Raw genomic sequence first — 27,073 nt, 5'->3', positions numbered from 1 at the left:
TGTCCTCCTAGACTGGACCCAGCCCTAGATGATGGTATACTGTCCTCCTAGACTGGACCCAGCCCTAGATGATGGTATACTGTCCTCCTAGACTGGACCCAGCCCTAGATGATGGTATACTGTCCTCCTAGACTGGACCCAGCCCTAGATGATGGTATACTGTCCTCCTAGACTGGACCCAGCCCTAGATGATGGTATACTGTCCTCCTAGACTGGATACAACCCTAGATGATGGTATACTGTCCTCCTAGACTGGATACAACCCTAGATGATAGTATACTGTCCTCCTAGACTGCACCCAGCACTAGATGATGGTATACTGTCCTCCTAGACAGGATACAGCCCTAGATGATGGTATACTGTCCTCCTAGACTGGATACAGCCCTAGATGATGGTATACTGTCCTCTTAGACAGGACCCAGCCCTAGATGATGGTATACTGTCCTCCTAGACTGGACCCAGTCCTAGATGATGGTATACTGTCCTCCTAGACAGGACACAGCCCTAGATGATGGTATACTGTCCTGTCCTCCTAGACAAGACCCAGCCCTAGATGATGGTATACTGTCCTGTCCTCCTAGACTGGACACAGCCCTAGATGAGGGTATACTGTCCTCCTAGACTGGACCCAGTCCTAGATGATGGTATACTGTCCTCCTAGACTGGACACAGCCCTAGATGATGGTATACTGTCCTCCTAGACTGGACACAGCCCTAGATGATGGTATACTGTCCTCCTAGACTGGACACAACCCTAGATGATGGTATACTGTCCTCCTAGACTGGACCCAGCCCTAGATGATGGTATACTGTCCTCCTAGACAGGACACAGCCCTAGATGATGGTATACCGTCCTCCTAGACTGGACCCAGCCCTAGATGATGGTATACTGTCCTCCTAGACTGGACCCAGCCCTAGATGATGGTATACTGTCCTCCTAGACTGGACACAGCCCTAGATGATGGTATACTGTCCTCCTAGGCTGGACCCAGCCCTAGATGATGGTATAATGTCCTCCTAGACTGGATACAGCCCTAGATGATGGTATACTGTCCTGTCTTCCTAGACTGGATACAGCCCTAGATGATGGTATACTGTCCTCCTAGACTGGACCCAGTCCTAGATGATGGTATACTGTCCTCCTAGACTGGACACAGCCCTAGATGATGGTATACTGTCCTCCTAGACTGGACACAGCCCTAGATGATGGTATACTGTCCTCCTAGACTGGACACAACCCTAGATGATGGTATACTGTCCTCATAGACTGGACCCAGCCCTAGATGATGGTATACTGTCCTCCTAGACAGGACACAGCCCTAGATGATGGTATACCGTCCTCCTAGACTGGACCCAGCCCTAGATGATGGTATACTGTCCTCCTAGACTGGACCCAGCCCTAGATGATGGTATACTGTCCTCCTAGACTGGACACAGCCCTAGATGATGGTATACTGTCCTCCTAGGCTGGACCCAGCCCTAGATGATGGTATAATGTCCTCCTAGACTGGATACAGCCCTAGATGATGGTATACTGTCCTGTCCTCCTAGACTGGATACAGCCCTAGATGATGGTATACTGTCCTGTCCTCCTAGACTGGATACAACCCTAGATGAGCCTTCAAGTGAAGATGTGCTATTATTTAGAGAATGCAAATTATATACGCATGGGTTTGAATAAATGTTTTTTGTCAAACTCACAAATAGCGTGTAATTTATGCAGTCATGGAGGATATTATATAGTATGTATGATCAGCATGTTTCTGACTTGACCTGGGACAAGGCTATAGACTCCTATAGAGCCATGTCTCAAGTCAAGGATTGTACCTATTTATGAACTAAGAAATGTCTCCTATAGAGCCATGTCTCAGGTCAAGGATTGGAACAATTTATGAACTAAGAAATGTCTCCTATAGAGCCATGTCTCAGGTCAAGGATTGGACCAATTTATGAACTAAGAAATGTCTCCTATAGAGCAATGTCTCAGGTCAAGGATTGGACCAATTTATGATCTGAGAAATGTCTCCTATAGAGCCATGTCTCAGGTCAAGGATTGGACCAATTTATGAACTAAGAAATGTCTCCTATAGAGCAATGTCTCAGGTCAAGGATTGGACCAATTTATGAACTACGAAATGTCTCCTATAGAGCAATGTCTCAGGTCAAGGATTGGACCAATTTATGAACTAAGAAATGTCTCCTATAGAGCAATGTCTCAGGTCAAGGATTGGACCAATTTATGATCTGAGAAATGTCTCCTATAGAGCAATGTCTCAGGTCAAGGATTGGACCAATTTATGAACTAAGAAATGTCTCCTATAGAGTCATGTCTCAGGTCAAGGATTGGACCAATTTATGATCTGAGAAATGACATGTGTTTTTTGTTTCACCATATTTCTTTTGCGGAAACTGAAGACGAGGAAGGTAAAAAAAAAAACAACAACAACAACAGACAATTCGGTTTCCATGGCGTTTCCACTCTTACTAATTTGTCGACTCTTACCCTTAATCTGAAATGTGTTTGACAATGCCTGCTTTGCAAGTCTTTTTAATAGATTATTTGCGTGATATTTTATGACTAATTAACAACCGCTTTTGCTTCCCTTCAAATATCTGTAATGTGGAGCTCATAAACATCTTAACTGCACTGGAAAGCTAGCTTTGTATGAAGTCAGATTCACACAACGTTACTCATCTCATATGTATATAATGTATTTTATACCATCTATTGCATCTTGCCTGTGCCGCACAGCCATCACTCTTCCATATATACATTTATATGTATATTTATCTGTATATATGTCATTCACCCTTTTAGACTTGTGTGTATTAGGTAGTTGTTGTGACATTTTTAGATGACTTGTTAGATATTACTGCGCTGTCGGAACTAGAAGCACAATCATTTTGCTGCACTCGCATTAACATCTGCTAACCATGTGTATGTGACCAATAATATCTACTAACTATGTGTATGTGACCAATAACATCTGCTAACCATGTGTATGTGACCAATACAATTTGATTTGATTTGATTCATGTCTGTTTTCCCACAAACGAAGCAAAGATTTAACATGGACTCAGACCTTCAGTGGTGCGCTCGAATTCTCTGTTGTAACTTAGCAACCACAATGACATTACAGTATGCAGCCACACATAATGATACCCGTACAGCCTTCCCTGTGTGTGAGCTTCGTGTACCAGTTCGTCAGGTGGAATGGAAATACTTATTGCTTTGTTTGTCCGGTGATCAACTGAATTCCCTAGATAATAAAGTCTGTCATTGTTGATCAAGCGTTTGTAAAAAAGAAAAAATAATAATCTCACAAAATCCCTGCTTGCTTATCATTTATCATCATTACGTTTGTTTTATCTGTGCTTAATCACGTTTGATTTATCAAACGGCTTGTCAAACACTTCTTAAAGGGTGACTGTTTTAACTTAGTGACTTTTTAGTGATTTTAGAAAACTTAAAAAATAATGAAAAATGTGATTGGGCGATAAGGAATTCCACATTTTTTTTTTTGGTCATGTGACACGTTTTCAAAATCAGGTATCTCCGGTATGCAGAAAACCATCAATCATTCATAACGTACCATTTCACTTCATCTTATTAATGCCATCTACCCATCTTTTTCCATTCCTCTTTCCTCTCTTCTCTCATTCCTCTCTTTCTGTTCTTCTCAGCATCACTGCTCGCTGCACACACCCCAGCAGGACAGTACTGTCCTCTCCTCTCTTCTCTCATCCCTCCTTCTTAAAACTGAAGTAATCTAATTTCATCCTACAACCCTAACCAGATTTTCTCTCTCTCCTCCTTATACGCGTTCATAAACAAATATCTAACCTCTCTCCGAAACCCTTCCTCCCCCTGGTTTCCCGCTGCATGCTGTGTGCTCTGCTGCGTGTCCCAAGAAGAGGTAGTAGAAGTAGAGGTAGCCCCCGAGGCAGCCCCAGAGGAGGAGGTAGAGGAAGAGGAGGTAGAGGAGGAGGCAGAACCCGAGCCTGAGCCTGAGCCCGAGGTTGTAGAGGAGGAAGGTATGTGGCGTAGCTTATTCATTCATCCTTCCCTCGTGCAACCACACCTGTCCCCCAGGTAGACATAGATGAGACCTACTAATATAGTATATAGTCCCTCCTGATAGTGTCCCCCCCCCCCTGTCTCCACCTCAAACCCCTGAGGCACTAATGTTAACTGTTGAGCTACTGGAGGTGCCTCCTCTTCATAACTGCCCTCTATGAAGAAAGCATACTTCTATCGTCTACATCAGGGGTGTCAAACATACTGGATCCCCTGTGAGCTGATTCATGGGACTGGTTTGAGTACTGGGGGGGGGGGGGGGGGGTACTGAACATGGCCCACCCGGCAAAATGAGTTTGACACCCCTGGTCTACGTACTGTATATCCATAGTCTACTATGTACTGTATATTAGTACTGTATATGCATAGTATACTATGTACTGTATATTAGTACTGTATATCCATAGCATATTATGTACTGTATATTAGTACTGTATATCCATAGTATACTATGTACTGTATATTAGTACTGCATATCCATAGTATACTATGTACTGGATATTAGTACTGTATATCCATAGTATACTATGTACTGTATATTAGTACTGTATATGCATAGTCTACTATGTACTGTATATTAGTACTGTGTATCCATAGTGCAGTATGCATATTGGTACTGTATACCCATAGTATACTATGTACTGTATATTAGTACTGTATACCCATAGTATACTATGTACTGTATATTAGTACTGTATATGCATAGTATACTATGTACTGTATATTAGTACTGTATATGCATAGTATACTATGTGTATTAGTACTGTGTATCCATAGTGCGGTGTGCATATTGGTACTGTATACCCATAGTCTAGTATGAGTATTAGTTACAGCTACAGTACACGTTCATGTACTTTCTCAAGCACGCCTCTGCCTCACTGAATGGCTTCAGCTGCTTCCTCTCAAACTGCTTCTTTAATATCACCGATCATGATCAATCCCAAATCCACCCCTAGGCCCTAGGCCCTAGGCCCTAGCCCCTAGCCCCTCTGCACTTGGAGATCTGAGATGTGCCTAGATAGTGGTAGGAGCTAGGGGTTTTGAGGATGAGATCTGATATGTGCCTAGACAGGTGTTAGGAGCTGGGGGTTAATGAGGAATGTGGTGTTAGATTTGCTTAGACAGGTGTTGGAAGCTAGGGGTTAATGAGATATGTGGTGTTAGATTTGCCTAGACAGGTGTTAGGAGCTAGGGGTTAATGAGGAATGTGGTGTTAGATGTGCCTAGACAGGTGTTGGGAGCTATGGGTTAATGAGGAATGTGGTGTTAGATGTGCCTAGACAGGTGTTAGGAGCTAGGGGTTAATGAGGAATGTGGGGTTAGATGTGCCTAGACAGGTGTTGGGAGCTAGGGGTTAATGAGGAATGTGGTGTTAGATGTGCCTAGACAGGTGATAGGAGCTAGGGGTTAATGAGGAATGTGGTGTTAGATGTGCCTAGACAGGTGGTAGGAGCTAGGGGTTAATGAGGAATGTGGTGTTAGATGTGCCTAGACAGCTGGTAGGAGCTAGGGGTTAATGAGGAATGTGGTGTTAGATGTGCCTAGACAGTGGTAGGAGCTAGGGGTTAATGAGGAATGGGGTGTTAGATGTGCCTAGACAGCTGGTAGGAGCTAGGGGTTAATGAGGAATGTGGTGTTAGATGTGCCTAGACAGGTGGTAGGAGCTAGGGGTTAATGAGGAATGTGGTGTTAGATGTGCCTAGACAGCTGGTAGGAGCTAGGGGTTAATGATGAATGTGGTGTTAGATGTGCCTAGACAGGTGTTGGGAGCTAGGGGTTAATGAGGAATGTGGTGTTAGATGTGCCTAGTCAGGTGGTAGGAGCTAGGGGTTAATGAGGAATGTGGTGTTAGATGTGCCTAGACAGGTGGTAGGAGCTAGGGGTTAATGAGGAATGTGGTGTTAGATGTGCCTAGACAGGTGGTAGGAGCTAGGGGTTAATGAGGAATGTGGTGTTAGATGTGCCTAGACAGCTGGTAGGAGCTAGGGGTTAATGAGGAATGTGGTGTTAGATGTGCCTAGATAGTGGTAGGAGCTAGGGGTTAATGAGGAATGTGGTGTTAGATGTGCCTAGACAGTGGTAGGAGCTAGGGGTTAATGAGGAATGTGGTGTTAGATGTGCCTAGACAGTGGTAGGAGCTAGGGGTTAATGAGGAATGTGGTGTTAGATGTGCCTAGACAGGTGGTAGGAGCTAGGGGTTAATGAGGAATGTGGTGTTAGATGTGCCTAGTCAGGTGGAAGGAGCTAGGGGTTAATGAGGAATGTGGTGTTAGATGTGACTAGACAGCTGGTAGGAGCTAGGGGTTAATGAGGAATGTGGTGTTAGATGTGCCTAGACAGTGGTAGGAGCTAGGGGTTAATGAGGAATGTGGTGTTAGATGTGCCTAGACAGTGGTAGGAGCTAGGGGTTAATGAGGAATGTGGTGTTAGATGTGCCTAGACAGTGGTAGGAGCTAGGGGTTAATGAGGAATGTGGTGTTAGATGTGCCTAGACAGTGGTAGGAGCTAGGGGTTAATGAGGAATGTGGTGTTAGATGTGCCTAGACAGTGGTAGGAGCTAGGGGTTAATGAGGAATGTGGTGTTAGATGTGCCTAGACAGTGGTAGGAGCTAGGGGTTAATGAGGAATGTGGTGTTAGATGTGCCTAGACAGTGGTAGGAGCTAGAGGTTAATGATGAATGTGGTGTTAGATGTGCCTAGACAGTGGTAAGAGCTAGGGGTTAATGATGAATGTGGTGTTAGATGTGCCTAGACAGTGGTAGGAGCTAGGGGTTAATGAGGAATGTGGTGTTAGATGTGCCTAGACAGGTGGTAGGAGCTAGGGGTTAATGAGGAATGTGGTGTTAGATGTGCCTAGACAGGTGGTAGGAGCTAGGGGTTAATGAGGAATGTGGTGTTAGATGTGCCTAGACAGGTGGTAGGAGCTAGGGGTTAATGAGGAATGTGGTGTTAGATGTGCCTAGACAGGTGGTAGGAGCTAGGGGTTAATGAGGAATGTGGTGTTAGATGTGCCTAGACAGGTGGTAGGAGCTAGGGGTTAATGAGGAATGTGGTGTTAGATGTGCCTAGACAGTGGTAGGAGCTAGGGGTTAATGAGGAATGTGGTGTTAGATGTGCCTAGACAGGTGGTAGGAGCTAGGGGTTAATGAGGAATGTGGTGTTAGATGTGCCTAGACAGGTGGTAGGAGCTAGGGGTTAATGAGGAATGTGGTGTTAGATGTGCCTAGACAGGTGGTAGGAGCTAGGGGTTAATGAGGAATGTGGTGTTAGATGTGCCTAGACAGGTGGTAGGAGCTAGGGGTTAATGAGGAATGTGGTGTTAGATGTGCCTAGACAGGTGGTAGGAGCTAGGGGTTAGTGATGAATGTGGTGTTAGATGCTGCAGATGCATTGGGCTTGTGGATGAATATATACTCTAGCCCTACCTGGGAATATTTACTAAACTAATAAGGGTGCAAGAAACTAAAGCTAAACCAATACCTGCTATCTTCCATTCTTACTATATCACCTCACCGGGAGATGCTATCTTACATACTTACTATATCACCTCACCGGGAGCTGCTTCTCCCAGAATGCAACTGGAGAAAAGATAATGAGCCCCTGATTTTGTAGTGCTCTAAACTTTATGTATATGATGGGAATGTATTAGAACCTGGAGGTTGCTTTCTAGAAATGTTTTGAATATGGCAAATGGATGAAAATGCTCAATGGAAGAAAGGAAGCTTCCATCATAAGTAACTGACTATTATATTTAAATCCTGCTCCAAAATAACCTGATTAACATATTTAAATCCTGCTCCAAAATAACCTGATTAACATATTTAAATCCTGCTCCAAAATAACCTGATTATTATATTTTAATCCTGCTCCAAAATAACCTGATTAACATATTTAAATCCTACTCCAAAATAACCTGATTAACATATTTAAATCCTGCTCCAAAATAACCTGATTATTATATTTAAATCCTGCTCCAAAATAACCTGATTATTATATTTAAATCCTGCTCCAAAATAACCTGATTATTATATTTTAATCCTGCTCCAAAATAACCTGATTATTATATTTAAATCCTGCTCCAAAATAACCTGATTATTATATTTTAATCCTGCTCCAAAATAACCTGATTATCATTTTTAAATCCTGCTCCAAAATAACCTGATTAACATATTCAAATCCTACTCCAAAATAACCCGATTAACATATTTAAATCCTTTCCAAAATAACCTGATTAATATATTTAAATCCTGCTCCAAAATAACCTGATTATTATATTTAAATCCTGCTCCAAAATAACCTGATTATTATATTTTAATCCTGCTCCAAAATAACCTGATTATTATATTTAAATCCTGCTCCAAAATAACCTGATTATTATATTTTAATCCTGCTCCAAAATAACCTGATTATCATATTTAAATCCTGCTCCAAAATAACCAGATTAACATATTTAAATCCTGCTCCAAAATAACCTGATTAACATATTTAAATCCTGCTCCAAAATAACCTGATTATTATATTAAATCCTGCTCCAAAATAACCTGATTAACATATTTAAATCCTGCTCCAAAATACCCTGATTATAATTTAATCCTGCTCCAAAATAACCTGATTAACATATTTGAATCCTGCTCCAAAATAACCTGATTAACATATTTAAATCCTGCTCCAAAATAACCTGATTAACATATTTAAATCCTTCTCCAAAATAACCTGATTAACATATTTGAATCCCGCTCCAAAATAGCCTGATTAACATATTTAAATCCTGCTCCAAAATAACCTGCTTAACATATTTAAATCCTGCTCCAAAATAACCTGGTTAACATATTTAAATCCTGCTCCAAAATAACCTGATTAACATATTTAAATCCTGCTCCAAAATAACCTGATTATTATATTTGAATCCTGTTCCAAAATAACCTGATTAACATATTTAAATCCTACTCCAAAATAACCTGATTATTATATTTAAATCCTGTTCCAAAATAACCTGATTAACATATTTAAATCCTACTCCAAAATAACCTGATTATTATATTTAAATCCTGTTCCAAAATAACCTGATTAACATATTTAAATCCTACTCCAAAATAACCTGATGACTTTATGTGGATGAAGGTCTTTTTTTCATCCATGCCCACCTCTCTTCCTCAATGGTCCTAATTTCACCATTACAGAGATGATGTTGAGGAAGGCGGTCCCTCATTCCTTCAACCTCGTTATACCTGTGTTTCATTACCGTAACGGCACGGATGAAGGATGACGTTTCCTCATATAAAAGGATCTTTCTTTGCCCCGTTTGCGATCTTGTCTGAAAAGCTTATTTTATTAACCTATAAAGGACTGATTACAGGAACGGTGCAGAAAGTTGATGACCGTTAATTAACAACTTGTTTATCTCTCACATTGGGGTGTTATTTAATATAATACTGTATATCAATTATTTATTGTTATAGTTCATATTCATATTTACCTGTTTTCTTGAAGTGTACTTCTGGCCACATTTACTCTAATGTATGGTGTATTACACTGGTCATAAACACCTCAATTTGGGTTGAGTGAATGTTCTGCAGAGCTGTGCCTAGTCAACGGAATGTGTACTGAATGCGCTAGCAGGCACCAGGGTTGTAAACTTCTGGGAACTTCTGGGAATTTCCAGTTTTTCTTCTTCAGAAATCCCATTGGAAGATTTCTGGAACTCTCCGGGAACTTTGCAACCCTGGCGGGCACCGACAGCTTGTCCTGAGCTTATGTACAGTATATATCACTAATCATGATATCTATTCTGCTCTTGCTTTGGATGTTTGTTGCATGCAGAGGCCTATGAAGAGGAAGGTATGTGTATTCAAGTTCTTAAAGTTGTATGTGTACCTCTGATTGGACAGACTGCACTGTGTCAGTCTCCTCTCCCAGTTCAGGAGGTTTACGCTATCGCAAGACTGGAGAAAGAGACCCTGTCCATGAGTCCACGTGCTCCAGTAGCAAAACACTGCCCAAATGTAGTCTCCTGCTAAATATCTTTCCCCTATATTCGCAACAAATTAATGAAAGTTAAAGGCCTGAGTAATCTCGGGAACCAAGAACCAAATCTCACGTGAAAAGTCTGTCACGCGAAACTACGGCCTGAGTGGCCTATATGAGAAATGACAGCAAACAGACCTGTTGTGACAGCGTGAGAAAGGGTGACGGAATATGAAATGCTGCAGTGACTCCTATGTTCATGTCTGCTCTGTCTGCTTCTCTTCCTGCATGACATTCTGCCAAACCAGTCGAGGAAGGAGAACAAGATGGTACTTTGTATTTCTCTGACTGCTAGAGTGTTGCTGTTGCTTTGCTTGTGGTTTCTACCTGTTTGAGTGTGAAAGTCAAGCCAAAATCTAATCACAATGGCAACGATGTTTTCGGTACTTATTGACAATTCATTGTAATTTCTGAGTCATAAAGTCATAAATAGCAAAGAGATCCTACATAGTGAATAGTAAAGTATTACTCTTGTCCTACTCATCATTTACAAGCACCTACACTGTACATATCTGTTATTATACATGTTAACAGCTTTTTTTTCACTAACACATACCAAATTAACATCGTGAAATTGAAAGTAAAACCTACAAAACGGTTTACTTTTCCTATTATAATATGAATTAGTTATTATTTTTTTCTAAGTGAATAAAAGTAGCCTGAAACTGCGGCCCAGAGATGTAACACGAAGTGTGTCCACACGGATATGTCCCCTTGATTAACCGAACCTCCATTTTGGATCTGTTGCTTGAGATCTTTGTCACTGGTTATGTGATATCTCTAACACTGTAATATATTCTTCCCCCCACGTTTACGATGCTCTTACCGAACAGAGGAGAAGCCCAAGTTCAAGTGAGTAGAACTTCTATCCAACATTCATGTCAAACCAACCAATTCAAGCTGTGTGTGTGTGTGTTCATCAGGGTTGGGATCAAGTCAATCCGTTCAGGAAGTAAACTGAAATTACAATTACAATTGTCCTAATTGGAAGGAAAAAAACAAGTGAAAGAGGAATTGAAGGAATTGGAATTCGCTAGAATTTCAGTTTAATTGGTGAATTGACTGAACAGAAACTGAATTTTAACCGGAAGTCCAGGACCCTGGCTTCCACATGTTTGTAACCCTGTAGCTTGTATGCTAAATGTTTTATAAGGACAGAACCAACAGTGGCAGCTCCAGAACCAGGTGAATTTTGCTGAGTTGTCCTAAAAGCATTAGATATAACTTACGTGGCATATTTTGACATTCCATAGAGTCCCTAAGGTCCCTGATGGCGAGAAGGTGGACTTTGACGTAAGTACACTATAAATATTTTATCCTAAATCCTGTTTCCTGAACTAAAACATCCTTGGCCAAAAGAAAGCAACCGTTTAGGTCTGGTACATTGATACAACACTTGAGGTCATCTCTCTCTAACTGTAATCTCTCTCTGACTGTAATCTCTCTCTAACTTTTGTTGTTTTAACAGGACCTCCATAAGAAGCGTCAGAACAAAGACCTGATTGAGCTGCAGGGGCTGATCGACGTCCATTTTGAGAACAGGAAGAAGGAGGAGGAGGAGCTTATCGCCCTCAAGTCCAGAATTGTGAGCTGTTATTACCTCGCCCTTACAGCTGTAAACACAGGTGTACATACCAGGGTCTGGGAGTCAAATCCATTTCAATTGCGGACCATTCAGGAAGTACTCTGCAATTACAACTACAATTCTTCTTCTATTCTTTTCAATTAGGAACATTTGGAATTGGAGTTGTAATTTGGTTAACGTTCTGAATTGACTGGAATTTAAATGGAATTGACCTTAACCCTGGTAGAACCAGGTATAAATTCAGGAGTAGAAACTATGCTTGACTTGCAGAATGGAGCCCAAACTGATACATAGATCGATGTTGACCTTCTGGGAATTTTGGGCTTCTGTCTTGAAGAACTTCTAGAACTTAATTCCAAACCTTTAGCCCAAGTAACAAGGCTACAGTAAGCCATGTGTTCTGGTGGCCTAACAACCTATCTCTTAGCCCAAGTAACAAGGCTACAGTAAACCATGTGTTCTGGTGGCCTAACAACCTATCTCTTAGCCCAAGTAACAAGGCTACAGTAAGCCATGTCTTCTGCTGGCAGACCGGTGAACAACTGTGTCTGTGGTTCTATTCCTCTCAGGAGAAACGCAGGTCAGAGAGGGCTGAGATCCAGAGGGTACGCACTGAGAAGGACAAGGAACGCCAGGCCAGACGTGAGGTCTGTACAGCCTAAACTCTGCAGGCAAACACATGAATTCAACATGTACTTTAAGTTGTTTTTTTTTTACCAACATGTGGTTGCTTAACGTGGGTGTTGTTGATGCTTAACGTGGGTGTTGTTGTTGCTTAACGTGGGTGTTGTTGTTGCTTAACGTGGGTGTTGTTGTTGCTTAACATGGGTGTTGTGGTTGCTTAACGTGGGTGTTTTTGTTGCTTAACGTGGGTGTTGTGGTTGCTTAACGTGGGTGTTGTTGTTGCTTAACATGGGTGTTGTTGTTGCTTAACATGGGTGTTGTGGTTGCTTAACGTGGGTGTTGCTGTTGCTTAACGTGGGTGTTGTTGTTGCTTAACATGGGTGTTGTGGTTGCTTAACGTGGGTGTTGTGGTTGCTTAACGTGGGTGTTGTGGTTGCTTAACGTGGGTGTTGTGGTTGCTTAACGTGGCTGTTGTGGTTACTTAACGTGGGTGTTGTGGTTGCTTGTACAGGAGGAGAGGCTGAAGAAGGAGGAGATGGATCAAAGGAGAAAGGCTGATGATGACGCTAAGAAGAAGTCAGCTCTGACCAACATGGGCTCCAGCTATAGCAGCTCACTGCAGAAGGTCAGGTGACCTCCACACACACCACGCTAAACACAAATCCAGGGCCTCTCAAAATGCTCCTCGTTTCCTACTTTTTATTTTATTCAACTAGACAAGTCAGTTAATTAAGAGCAAATTCTTATTTACAATGATGGCCCACCCAGGCCAAACCATATCCCGGAGGACACTGGGGCCTTAGACCACTGCGCCATTCGGGAGTGCACTACCTTGTTCCCTACATATAGAGTGTACTACCTCGTTCCCTACATATAGAGTGTATTTCTTTGGAAAACATAGACCTATCTTCATCACAGCCAACCTGCTCTTCTGGAAACACGTTTTAAGGTTTAATTAGTGGATGCTTCAGTCCTAGTTGGTTCCATGAAACGACACGCATCATATAACAACATAACAGGATTGGAAGATAATGAGAGAGAGACGTCACATGATTGATGTTACAGATTGTTTGTCATTAAGAGCTGTAGCTCTGAACCTGTAGCACAGACCTAGATGAAATCTGAAATGGCCCCACCCTTATTTCCCATTGCCTGACGACTCATCATGAATTTAATTACGTTGTTCTATCGATCGCCCCATTCACCTGTCTGAACCTGCCGTCCTAGAAGTCGTTTGTGCTGACGTCAAAAATGTACGCGATTAATTTATTTGTTTAGGCCAGCTCTGTCCCAACCCATCGGTTTCTGGGACCAATCAGAACGGGTCAGAATGTGTTCGCTTACTCAAAGAGATCCATAAGAAACATTAGTGGCTGTGGCGTTGGGCCTGAGTGATGTGGATGGGCAGCCAGGCTATATTCCCTATGTGTGTGTGTGTGTCTCTGAACCTGTTGCCGTTGCTCTGTCACCTCCCCAGGCCGACACTAAGAGAGGAGGTAAGAAGCAGACTGAGAGAGAGAAGAAGAAGAAGATCCTGGCGGAGCGACGCAAACCGCTCAACATCGACCATCTGAACGAGGACAAGCTAAAGTAAGATGTTCGTCTCGGTGGGAGCGTGGATATGTTTGTTTCTGTGTTAGTCAAAAAGAGGTAGAGTCCTGAACCTGAGCCCTTTGACATAGTTGTAGAGGAACTAGAATATTCTCTAGACTATGAGAATACTTCCTTTCGCTGTGGTCATTTTCAGATCACAGAAATGTGCCGTTTTTTGAGCCAACCTCCTGAATGTGTTGTCCTTTGCAGGGACAAGGCCAAGGATCTATGGGAGTGGATGCACCAACTGGAGTCTGAGAAGTACGAACACATTGAGAAACTCAAGAGGCAGAAGTATGAGGTGAGTGATTTTTTTACATTTACATTTTTAATGTGCTTCTTCCATAGAGATACTATGCAAAATGACCGTTATTATACATTAGGGTTGGAGTCAATTCACTTTTAAATTAAGTATTTTTTGAATACAATAAAAAGTATATATATATTATCGATTTTTTTTTTTCTCCACATAATTTGAAGGGGCAATCTGTAGTAGATACATACACTACGTGGCCAAAAGTATGTGGACACCTGCTCGTCGAACATCTCATTCCAAAGTCATGGGCATTAATATGGAGTTGGTCCCCACCCTTTGATGCTATAACAGCCTCCGCTCTTCTGGGAAGGCTTTCCACTAGATGTTGGAACATTGCTGCTGTAACAGCCTCCACTCTTCTGGGAAGGCTTTCCACTAGATGTTGGAACATTGCTGCTGTAACAGCCTCCACTCTTCTGGGAAGGCTTTCCACTAGATGTTGGAACATTGCTGCTGTAACAGCTTCCACTCTTCTGGGAAGGCTTTCCGCTAAATGTTGGAACATTGCTGCGGGGACTTGCTTACATTCAGTCACAAGAGCATTAGTGAGGTCGGGCACTGATGTTGGGCGATTAGGCCTGGCCCACAGTCAGCGTTCCAATTCATCCCCAAAGGTGTTCGATGGGGTTGAGGTCAGGGCTCCGTGCAGGCCAGTCAAGTTCTTCCAAACCGAGTGGAGTACGATTTGCTATTGTCATAATAATTAGAATAATTATAGTCTAAATGGTTCAGGGTCAATTTAATTTTGAATTCAGACAATTCAGGAAGTAAATTGAAATTAAAGTGGCAATCGGCAATTGAAACAATAACAAAGTGCCTCTCCCGCCCCTGTTTTGGTAAAAACCTGTGCTATTGTGCTCTTATATATTTTATTGACTACTGATTTATAATCAGAGGGTAAACGTTTTCTCTCATTCAGTAAGGAAGGACTTGCCGGTTGTCTTTCAGACAGAGGGCAACTGGTTTATAATCAGAGGGTAAACGTTTTCTCTCATTCAGTAAGGAAGGATTTGCCAGTTGTCGTTCAGACAGAAGGCAACTGGTTTATAATCAGAGGGTAAACGTTTTCTCTCATTCTGTAAGGAAGGATCTGACAGTTGTCGTTCAGACAGAAGGCAATGCTGAAAACCAAGTTTCAGGCAAAAAAATAGTTATTATTACAATGATCAACTTTGTGCACACACAGGCTAATTATACATTTAGGGTCAGTTTCCCAGACACCTGTAACTGAAGATTCTCAATTGATCTGGATTTTTATACCAGGACTAGGCTTAATTTGTGTCTGGTAAACCAGCCCTTACTGTTACATCAGTGGTAGGTAGATTCACCAGATGGTGAGACAAAGGGGTTTTGAGCCATTTTTTTTAACCTTTATTTAACTCGGCAAGTCAGTTAAGAACAAATTCTTATTTTCAATGACGGCCTAGGAACAGTGGGTTAACTGCCTCGTTCAGGGGTAGAACGACAGATTTTTACCTTGTCAGCTCTGGGATTTGATCTTGCAACCTTTCGGTTACTGGTCCAACACTTTATTTTGGGAGGAAATTGTGGTAATTGCTGGAGTAGGATGGTTGGATTGGAATCAAATTCATTAAACACACGTGTTTGATGCCATTTCATTCGCTCCTTTTCGGTCAGTATTAGTGTGAGCCGTCCTCCCTTCCTGTGATTTAATGACATCAGATCAACTACAAACCATTGTGAAGATACTGACTGTGCCGATCCAGACACTAGTCCACTAGTGCTGTAGTGGGTATGTGTGTCGGTGAGAGTAGTCTTGGTTTCCCACCTCATCCCAACAGGTCGTTCCAACAGGACTGCTGCTGTCTCTTTAAAGGTGTCGCTAACGACCCAGAGGTCATGGGTCAAATGTAACGCCCACTGGCAACCTCCCTGCTGCTTCTGATTGGTTTAAACACGCTCATGTGTTGTTTTTTCAGGTCATCTCTCTCAGAAATCGTATTGATGAGCTTCAGAAACAGTAAGTACTGCCTCCCACTCCCTCAGAATTCCTTCCTCTCCCAGTCATTGTCTGCCTCCCTGTTGGAACCCTATTCCGAATATAGTGCACTAATTTTGACCAGAGCCCATAGGGTTCCCGATAAAAAGTAGTGCACTATGTAGTGAATAGGGTGCCATTTTGGGACCAAAACCCACTCTCTTCACTCCTCAGCGACAGTATGATGATCTGATGCATGTCCTAATAATGAAATGCATTGTCATAACACTTTAATTCTGGTCAGAGGTATTTATTTACCTTTATTTAACTCGGCAAGTCAGTTAAGAACAAATTCTTATTTTCAATGACGGCCTAGGAACCGCCTGGTTAACTGCCTGTTCAGGGTCAGCTCGGGGATTTGAACTTGCAACTTGCAACGGTTACTAGCCCAACGCTCTAACCACTAGGCTACCCTGTCTGTCTGAGTATGTGTGGATGAGTCTTTCTGTCTGAGTCTGGGTGGATGAGTCTTTCTGTCTGAGTCTGGGTGGATGAGTCTTTCTGTCTGAGTCTGCGTGGATGAGTCTTTCTGTCTGAGTCTGGGTGGATGAGTCTTTCTGTCTGATTCTGGGTGGATGAGTCTTTCTGTCTGAGTCTGGGTGGATGAGTCTTTCTGTCTGAGTCTGGGTGGATGAGTCTTTCTGTCTGAGTCTGGGTGGATGAGTCTTTCTGTCTGAGTCTGGGTGGATGAGTCTTTCTGTCTGAGTCTGCGTGGATGAGTCTTTCTGTCTGAGTCTGCGTGGATGAGTCTTTCTGTCTGAGTCTGGGTGGATGAGTCTTTCTGTCTGAGTCTGGGTGGATGAGTCTTTCTGTCTGAGTCTGGGTGGGTGAGTCTTTCTGTCTGAGTCTGGGTGGATGAGTCTTTCTGTCTGAGTCTGGGTGGATGAGTCTTTCTGTCTGAGTCTGCGTGGATGAGTCTTTCTGTCTGAGTCTGGGTGGATGAGTCTTTCTGTCTGAGTCTGGGTGGATGAGTCTTTCTGTCTGAGTCTGGGTGGATGAGTCTTTCTGTCTGAGTCTGGGTGGATGAGTCTTTCTGTCTGAGTCTGCGTGGATGAGTCTTTCTGTCTGAGTCTGGGTGGATGAGTCTTTCTGTCTGAGTCTGGGTGGATGAGTCTTTCTGTCTGAGTCTGGGTGGATGAGTCTTTCTGTCTGAGTCTGCGTGGATGAGTCTTTCTGTCTGAGTCTGGGTGGATGAGTCTTTCTGTCTGTCTGGGTGGATGAGTCTTTCTGTCTGAGTCTGGGTGGATGAGTCTTTCTGTCTGAGTCTGCGTGGATGAGTCTTTCTGTCTGAGTCTGGGTGGATGAGTCTTTCTGTCTGAGTCTGCGTGGATGAGTCTTTCTGTCTGAGTCTGGGTGGATGAGTCTTTCTGTCTGAGTCTGCGTGGATGAGTCTTTCTGTCTGAGTCTGGGTGGATGAGTCTTTCTGTCTGAGTCTGGGTGGAAGAGTCTTTCTGTCTGAGTCTCGGTGGATGAGTCTTTCTGTCTGAGTCTGGGTGGATGAGTCTTTCTGTCTGAGTCTGCGTGGATGAGTCTTTCTGTCTGAGTCTGGGTGGAAGAGTCTTTCTGTCTGAGTCTGGGTGGATGAGTCTTTCTGTCTGAGTCTGCGTGGATGAGTCTTTCTGTCTGAGTCTGCGTGGATGAGTCTTTCTGTCTGAGTCTGGGTGGGTGAGTCTTTCTGTCTGAGTCTGGGTGGATGAGTCTTTCTGTCTGAGTCTGGGTGGATGAGTCTTTCTGTCTGAGTCTGGGTGGAAGAGTCTTTCTTTCTGAGTCTGGGTGGATGAGTCACGTGTGGAAAACTTTCATTCTTCAAGGATGACAAATAATATACTTATAGTATTACTGTATATGGATCTCTCCCTGAGCTGGTCTGATATAACAGAGGTAAGTGTGGCATTGGCTTGACATTGTATTGCAGCATGGTCAGTCAACTACATCTACTGTGTTTTACAATAGTATACTGAACACGACATCTACTGTGTTTTACAATAACAAACTGAACACGACATCTACTGTGTTTTACAATAGTACACTGAACACGACATCTACTGGGTTTTACAATAGCAAACTGAACAGGACATCTACTGTGTTTTACAATAGTATACTGAACACGACATCTACTGTGTTTTACAATAACAAACTGAACACGACATCTACTGTGTTTTACAATAGTATACTGAACACGACATCTACTGTGTTTTACAATAGTAAACTGAACACGACATCTACTGTGTTTTACAATAGTAAACTGAACACGACATCTACTGTGTTTTACAATAGTAAACTGAACACGACATCTACTGTGTTTTACAATAGTAAACTGAACACGACATCTACTGTGTTTTACAATAGTATACTGAACACGACATCTACTGTGTTTTACAATAGCAAACTGAACACGACATCTACTGGGTTTTACAATAGTAAACTGAACACGACATCTACTGTGTTTTACAATAGTACACTGAACACGACATCTACTGTGTTTTACAATAGCAAACTGAACACGACATCTACTGGGTTTTACAATAGCAAACTGAACACGACATCTACTGGGTTTTACAATAGTAAACTGAACAGGACATCTACTGTGTTTTACAATAGTGTACTGAACACGACATCTACTGGGTTTTACAATAGTATACTGAACACGACATCTACTGGGTTTTACAATAGTAAACTGAACACGACATCTACTGTGTTTTACAATAGTATACTGAACACGACATCTACTGTGTTTTACAATAGTACACTGAACACGACATCTACTGTGTTTTACAATAGCAAACTGAACACGACATCTACTGTGTTTTACAATAGTATACTGAACACGACATCTACTGTGTTTTACAATAGTATACTGAACACGACATCTACTCTGTTTTACAATAGTATACTGAACACGACATCTACTGTGTTTTACAGTAGTATACTGAACACGACATCTACTGTGTTTTACAATAGCAAACTGAACACGACATCTACTGTGTTTTACAATAGCAAACTGAACACGACATCTACTGTGTTTTACAATAGTAAACTGAACACGACATCTACTGGGTTTTACAATAGCAAACTGAACACAACATCTACTGTGTTTTACAATAGTATACTGAACACGACATCTACTGTGTTTTACAATTGTAAACTGAACACGACATCTACTGTGTTTTACAATAGTATACTGAACACGACATCTACTGTGTTTTACAATTGTAAACTGAACACGACATCTACTGTGTTTTACAATAGTATACTGAACACGACATCTACTGTGTTTTACAATAACAAACTGAACACGACATCTACTGTGTTTTACAATAGTATACTGAACACGACATCTACTGGGTTTTACAAAAGCAAACTGAACACGACATCTACTGTGTTTTACAATAGTATACTAAACACGACATCTACTGTGTTTTACAATAGTATACTAAACACGACATCTACTGTGTTTTACAATAGCAAACTGAACACGACATCTACTGTGTTTTACAATAGCAAACTGAACAACAACACTGTTTCTGGGATAGCTTAAAGATAGTCCAACATTTTGAACAAATAATCAAATCAAACACAACTTTTTTTCCCCCTTGTATGACAGGCTTCTTTTAAAAAACTATTTACTCTCACGGTAGTAATAACGTTGTAAAAAATAGTGCCTCCTGACCTCAGAATTTATGTTGGGCTCACCTACTATTTTGGATATTGTAATTTACACGTGGTATGTTATCCTAAACATGTAAATAAATCATACATTATAACTATGGTTCACCAATGGGACTATGTCATTGGCTGCTGTTTAATGCCAATGCTTGACACTAGAGGGCATTACCTACATAACAGAACAGGACCCCTGACGTGTGTTTGCACTGTTGACGCATTGCAGCAGCAAGAAGGGAGCAGCAGCCCGCCGCAGAAAGTAAACTGCGCCGACCTCAAGAGGCCTCAGCACCGGCGTGCGTCCGCCATGCTGCCCACTTCTGTACCGGCAGGGACAACTGCCTCTGCCTCTGCCCGCAACAGCCATCCAGAGACCGGCTAGACTCACGTCATGGAACCGACAAGATGCACTGGATGTCCTACGGTCTGCTTTCGTGTTATGTGAATTATGTTGTCACATTCGCATTCTTCTCATGTCCTGTCCTCTCACAGCGGACTGTTGTTAGGTTCTCATGTCCTGTCCTCTCACAGCGGACTGTTAGGTTCTCATGTCCTGTCCTCTCACAGCGGACTGTTAGGTTCTCATGTCCTGTCCTCTCACACCGGACTGTTAGGTTCTCATCGTATTTTTTTTGTAAATAAAAAAGAGTGACGCTTCATGTGTGTCTGTTGCTGTTGTGTGTTAACTGTTTTCTCAGCACAATAAAACACATCTTATTTACTTTAACATCGCGCAATATAGTTTGGGTGGGCCTACTCTTGTGAGGCGACAGTAGCCTAACTCAGGCGGGTTCACAAGTCTTCCATGATTTAAAATAATTTCAAATAATATATATGTTTTCTAGAATCCAGATATCCAGATATCAATATGTAGCCTATTGATAATTTCTCTATGAGAATTTGTATGATCACTCACTGTAGGCTATCTGTAAAATCATAAACCTAGATTAAATTACCCCGGAAATTGTAAAAATACTAATGTTTTTTTTAAAGTAGGCTTATTCGATAGACCTAACAGCTAAACATCTCAAATAGAAAATACACGTTAGCTAAATGTCATCATGTATTCAATAAAAAATCAAATCTAAAAAAAAAATAGAATCTATGCAACTTCTCAAAATCCCCCAAAATGTGATAGCTTTCGTTTAATGTTACATTTAAATAATTTAGCAGAAGCTCATTTCGGAGTTTGAATGTCGGAGTTTGAACCAGCTGTATTTCAGTTACTGGCCCAACGCTCTTAACCCTCCTGTTGTGTTCGTTTCATGTTAATTAATTCTGTGTTTCCGGTCCAAAATGACTAAAAAAAAGCTTATATACTGTATACCAGAGCTGCGAGAAAAGTTCTATATATTATTGAAACAATGTTGCGATTGTTTGTGAGAATGACAACAGGTGTGGTTCCGTGGAGGAAAGATTCTACTGGGGAAAGGTTCCCGTGGGGGTTGCCATGGAAGCCAAGAAGGGGAGTGAGGTGTGTAGGTGTGTGTAGGTGTGTGTGTGTGTGTGCGCGTGTGCGTGTGCGTGTGCGTGCTCAAACACTCATGCATGTGGGGGTCTGGGAGAGGAAGTGTGTCCATCTGATGAATGGACATGTGCCTGAACTCAGTTTTATACACTAATTGTAGTCTCACCCATTCATTTCTACTGGTCATTTTTGACCGGGAACACCGCAGGTGTACAAAAGTTAAATAAAACACCCAAAACGTTCTGAAAATCATCCACATGTATGTTGTGTGTTCAGATGCCCTGTGTGGACAAAGTCCTGGAACCTTTATGACAATCAGATGAAATGAACTACATTTGACAGAGAGAAAACTTGTGTATCGGTCCAATTCGACCGGAACACAGCAGGAGGGTTAACTGCCAGGCTACCTGTTGCTGATCAATGCGTTGTTTTTTCGTGAACAATATTACTGATAATGTGGTGTTCAAATACCGTTATTTCGGTATCAGAACGATGGAGCGTTTAATGACGAGGCTGAATCAATCATTTTATAAATAGTACGCCTAATATCACGTGCACAGTGGTATGTCATTTCGAAAATGAGTTCATGAAAAAATAATGATAGAAAATGCAATCTATATATAAATATAGATTTATTAAAATGTAATTCACTCCGTTCTTGATATTATAAATATAAAGTTAAAAATCTAACACAAACAATCCAAGAGCAACATTAAATATGATTACAAACACTTCCTGTGTGTTGTTCGTTTTTTTTCTTCTTCTTCTTCTTTATTTTGCAAAGCAGCTCTTATTTACACATATACAAAATGGTCCTCACTTTCCGGATTCATTTATCTCCGGCGTTTCCGCCTTGCCAACTGGAAATGTTCATATTACAGATAATCCATTGAATTAAATTATGTCGATCACAAATAGAATGGTATCCGTTCATATGAATTCAGACTTGTACTATCTTAGAACAGCATAGGCTTACTACAATATAAATACATTCACACACATACATTCACACACACACACACACACACATTATCCAATGTAGACCAAGGGTTCTTTAAGAAATTGGACACCGTCATTTTTTAATGTCTTTCAAAGCCGGTATCGGATCTTCTTTGGTGTGTAGCCTTGTAGCGACCTTAGGCAAGTCTTTGGCATTTTCTCTCCCCATAAGGAATAAGTTGTGTTTTGAAGAATGTACAATTACTGTATGCAGTCCACCGACCCGACTTCACAACACCTGGTAGATGGTGTTTGGGTCATGTAAGGCGGGGACGCAGTTGATCGGGGACGGGATGGGGGCTCCGTTCTCACTCCCTATGGAACCATCCCCGGGAGAACAGGGGCTGCTACCCTCGGAACCGTCCTGAACAGCGGGACAGGCAGAGGTATCCGTGGTGATTCGCTCCACGATGTTTGACAGGCAGTCCAAACTGGAAATAACAGAGTTCTTCTTGTGTCTGGAATCTGGAAATAAAATATGATAATTAATTTGTCGTTTTTATTACAAGTAGCAGGTTTTACTATTAGGTTGAAAATTATGACAATCATATCTAATCAAATTAAGTCAGATAAAGTGACCACATCATAGCAAAACGAAAATGTTGTTTATTCATAATTAAAGAGTTTTATATACTGGGTCAAATATACTCAACATTGACCGTGTGCGTAGTTGTGTTCCATTTCAGACTCCGGAATTATGACAAATTGGTCATCGTCACCTGTAGCTCTGAAGCTGTTTATGAGTGTTGTTTACTTGGAAATAACACGTACCATTTGGTGCTTCGTTGAAGTAGGTGCTATCATACTTGTTTCTCCGTCTTGGTGGACAAGACTGACCATTGAAATCCATCTAAAAGAGAGCAATGATATCGATAAGTAAACTGAAAACAGCTAATGTTTGTGTCAACCAAACACTCGTATATGATCAAAAATATTCATGCGTAATTCTTGCGTAATTCTTGACAGTTCAGTTTCTCACCATTCCGTCTGAGCAGTTGGAGCGGGGACTGGACGCATCCGAGTCCCCGCTATAGTGATCCATCACCGGGTAATAGTTGCCCTCCTGTCCGGCCCCACGAAGCAGGCCTTGGAGAGACTCAATGTAGCTGATGGCATTCCGCAGGATATCCACTTTGGGCAGCCTCTGGTTTGGGTTAGTAGACGTACATCTCTTCAGTGTCTCGAAGGCGTCGTTCACCTTGCTCAGTCGCCTTCTTTCCCGCATGGTAGCCGCTTTCCTGCGATCAGCATTGGTGGTCTTCCTCTTGCAGGCTTTGCAGGCCCACAGGAGGCACCTGCCGGCCTGGTGGTGCCCGCTCGGTGCCCGGATGTGCTCGTCCTCTTTGTGATGGTGGTCGTCCGGCTTGAGGAGACCCACATGAACGAGTCTCGGGTCCAGGTCCTCAAAGAAATGCATGTCGCTGGTGTTGAAGCAAGGGTCGTCGTAGAAGTCATCTGGAGAGGTTATAGGGAAAGGAATATCCGGCAACTCCATGGTGACTCTTCTGTTCTGTTCTGCCAAAATCCCAAGAGATTAGGCGGAGATCACTTCAGCTGTCTTCTATTTACTAATATTTGTAGTGCGCACGTTTTGATCCAACACTCTGAATAAAAGTGTTCCACGGTGAAGCGCAGCGACACTGTAAAGGGGCGCAGTGTAGTTTTAGCAGCTGAAGTCTGAGGTTGCCCTTGGCGGCGTGATCGTAACCAGGACTCTGGGCTGCATATAAAGAGGCCTGATGCTCCAGTGGGCGTGTCTTTACCCGGACTGTTATCTGAGATGACCAATGAGCGAAGGCCTGAAGGGAGTGTCAGGAGATTTACAATGCCTGTCAGAAAGTTCAAGAAAACTGTTTGTTAAAACATTCGAACAATTTAAAATCAACTTATATTTTTATTCTGTTTTGCTTTCTGTTATGATATCAATATAGTTATTATGTGCAAGACATTATGAAATAGTCATGTTTTTTTGTTGTTGGATGAAGTAGCCTAGTTGATAAATGTTGAACGTAGCCTAATCATTGTGAAATAGTGTACAGTTCATATGTGATCGAGGTGGTCAAACCACATGAATTTAATTAAGCAGTTTGAATGTAAGCATATTTTTTTCCGTTTTGAACATTACTTAAAAACACACTAGATGCGCTTTCATTTATCTTTCCTTAAACCTGATCATTTCTATGCCTTTGCATTTTTTTTTTGTGGATTCCCGTTACACACAAGACACAAAAGTTATTTTCATGAATCATTGCTTTTCCTTTTCGTTTACAGGCCAGCTACTTTCATGGTTTCACTTTGAATTTAACACAGGGATTGACTCATCACTGTTTGAATGGGAGTGCACGATGTTCCGTTAGTCAATCAGTCAGTTCCAACAACAGACGGACGGGTTTAGATCGCAGTGAAGAGACGACGTTCTTACCCCATGGAGAAGGGCAGGCTCAGGCCAAAACATAACCACAACCACAACCACAACCACAACCTCACTCACTGATATAGTTCAATAACGAATTGATAAAGTGAGATCACATATATTTTGGAGCAGAGCGTTTACCGTGTTTTTTTTCTCACCACACTGTATTGAATGTTAGGACCACACATTGGTGGCCTATGAAGTCACTACTGTAAATGAGCAAATCATTGTTTTATTTTATGCATTTATTCGATTTTGGCGATTTTGTACTGCACTATTAATTATCATGATATTAACGTAAATGTGTTAGTGCAAACGAAAAGGATGTCTATTATTTGCGAATTGGTTACATTTACATGCAAATCGAGTCGATATAAATGTGCTTAATTCGGGCGGAAAACTAATTTTTTGACAGTAAAATTATTTTCAACAAATCGAAATTTCATTCTCCAAATATAGTTCACAGACTAGTTCCATCTGGAGGAAATGAACTGCTGCAGGAAGACAGATCTGTCATTTGTCCTGTCTGTCCACTCCCCTGTTGAGTGTAAAGGGTCAATTAGTCCTTTGATCTGGTGATGAGGGGCACAGCGGCTCCTCTGGTTGGCCACTTCACTATCCTATCCCAAGTGACCACTCACTTCTCCAGGATTGGCTATCCAATCGGCCTGCTGGGATATTGTAGACATAGAGACGTCACAACGCTCCATGCTGTATATTTGTTCAGTATAAAGGCTATTGCAGCCTGATTGTATACAAACCAGCTCGTCACAAATAAAACATTAAAAAATAAATCATTATGGTTGACAAATGAATGAAAGGGAGATGAGTTATCGGACTGTCTATCTCCATGGTTCTCTGATCAGTTATCAGACGGTCTATCTCCATGGTTCTCTGATCAGTAATCAGACTGTCTATCTCCATGGTTCTCTGATCAGTTATCAGACTGTCTATCTCCATGGTTCTCTGATCAGTTATCAGACGGTCTATCTCCATGGTTCTCTGATCAGTTATCGGACTGTCTATCTCCATGGTTCTCTGATCAGTTATCAGACTGTCTATCTCCATGGTTCTCTGATCAGTTATCAGACGGTCTATCTCCATGGTTCTCTGATCAGTTATCGGACTGTCTATCTCCATGGTTCTCTGATCAGTTATCAGATGGTCTATCTCCATGGTTCTCTGATCAGTTATCAGACGGTCTATCTCCATGGTTCTCTGATCAGTTATCAGACTGTCTATATCCATGGTTTTCTGATCAGTTATCAGACTGTCTATCTCCATGGTTCTCTGATCAGTTATCAGATGGTCTATCTCCATGGTTCTCTGATCAGTAATCAGACTGTCTATCTCCATGGTTCTCTGATCAGTTATCAGATTGTATCTCTCCATGGTTCTCTGAATGATAGTCCATCTGGTTGTGTTATTACTGTCTTGGCCATCTCATTTTACCCAGCATGCACTATGCTAGTCCAGGAACACAGCTGCAATACACACCGTGGCTGGCATTAAGGCTGTGTGTGTGTGTGTGTTTATTTTTGTGTGTTTTATTTCTTCACTTCTACCAATCTCAACACTTCTGACCCTTGTTTTATGTGTGTATGGGTGAAAAAAATAAATATGAGTTTGCAAATACCTTGTCCAGGCTGAGTGTCTGAACTGTAGGGACCGTGTTAAATATAGAGGCCAGTGAAATCCAAGACAAATGGCCTTTTACTTGATATTATGCTGGCTTAAGTCCATCCTTGGAATGGATTCAAATGAACTAACCAGCATGAGTTGTGTTAAGTAACAGAGGAACCAACTGACTGGACGAATATGCTACTCTGGACTTTTACAGACAATTAAAATACACATATGGAAATGCTAATTGTTGTCGTGTCTTCTTTTTTCCCACTGCTATTTTACACCTGTATTGGCAGAGGTAAAACCAAAACCTTATCAACTGTGTTCTCCAGTTATGTTATAGTTAATCCCATAAGTCTGACCTTACTGGTTGATTGCCAAATGCACCAAATGATCCTGAACCAACAGATGCCTTAGCGATCATGTCACAAATCGCTGTCCTACTATTTTCAACTCTCTATGACACGTGTTGCTCTTTTGACGTCAGGTTTCTTAGGAAATGTAGTATCTCAGAATTCCCAGTCATTTTTAGAGTGTTCCATCATAATGAATCAAGCGGGAAATGTTACAGGATCTGGGAACATGGTGGTTTAGCTATCTCCTCTCCTCTCCTCTCCTCTCCTCTCCTCTCCTCTCCTCTCCTCTCCTCTCCTCTCCTCTCCTCTCCTTTCCTTTCCTATCCACT

At 41.8% G+C, this 27,073-nt stretch overlaps 2 protein-coding genes across 11 annotated transcripts in view; one reads left to right on the top strand and one right to left on the bottom strand.

The window, feature by feature from the left end:
* Positions 1-20,539, top strand: part of LOC110526832 (troponin T, fast skeletal muscle isoforms) — a 29,367-nt gene extending 8,828 nt beyond the window's left edge. Inside the window, exons 4-15 of one of the 10 annotated variants that reach the window (XM_090222097.1) lie at positions 3,916-4,035; positions 9,899-9,916; positions 10,351-10,371; positions 10,936-10,954; positions 11,356-11,395; positions 11,571-11,687; positions 12,257-12,334; positions 12,823-12,936; positions 13,789-13,901; positions 14,115-14,205; positions 16,161-16,201; positions 20,109-20,539. In XM_090222097.1, coding sequence (XP_090078223.1) covers positions 3,916-4,035; positions 9,899-9,916; positions 10,351-10,371; positions 10,936-10,954; positions 11,356-11,395; positions 11,571-11,687; positions 12,257-12,334; positions 12,823-12,936; positions 13,789-13,901; positions 14,115-14,205; positions 16,161-16,201; positions 20,109-20,145 — 809 coding nt within the window. In that variant the 3' untranslated portion in view covers positions 20,146-20,539. Of the gene's footprint in view, positions 1-3,912; positions 4,036-9,898; positions 9,917-10,350; positions 10,372-10,935; positions 10,955-11,355; positions 11,396-11,570; positions 11,688-12,256; positions 12,335-12,822; positions 12,937-13,788; positions 13,902-14,114; positions 14,206-16,160; positions 16,202-20,108 lie in introns of all 10 variants that reach the window. The other 9 variants (XM_090222096.1, XM_090222103.1, XM_090222099.1 and 6 more) reach the window with 9 other exon arrangements.
* A 1,429-nt stretch (positions 20,540-21,968) lies between these two features.
* Positions 21,969-23,875, bottom strand: myod (MYOD protein). The gene is given in 3 exon segments (NM_001124720.1): positions 21,969-22,814; positions 23,121-23,199; positions 23,329-23,875. Coding segments are annotated over 3 exon segments (831 nt in total). The 5' UTR covers positions 23,845-23,875; the 3' UTR covers positions 21,969-22,578.
* Between the last annotated feature and the right edge of the window lie 3,198 nt (positions 23,876-27,073).

The sequence above is a fragment of the Oncorhynchus mykiss genome, chromosome 26 (assembly GCF_057628025.1).
Source record: "Oncorhynchus mykiss isolate SJ-2025 chromosome 26, ASM5762802v1, whole genome shotgun sequence".
In the NCBI taxonomy this organism is placed as follows: domain Eukaryota; kingdom Metazoa; phylum Chordata; class Actinopteri; order Salmoniformes; family Salmonidae; genus Oncorhynchus; species Oncorhynchus mykiss.
This window is presented reverse-complemented; position numbering and strand designations above follow the sequence as displayed.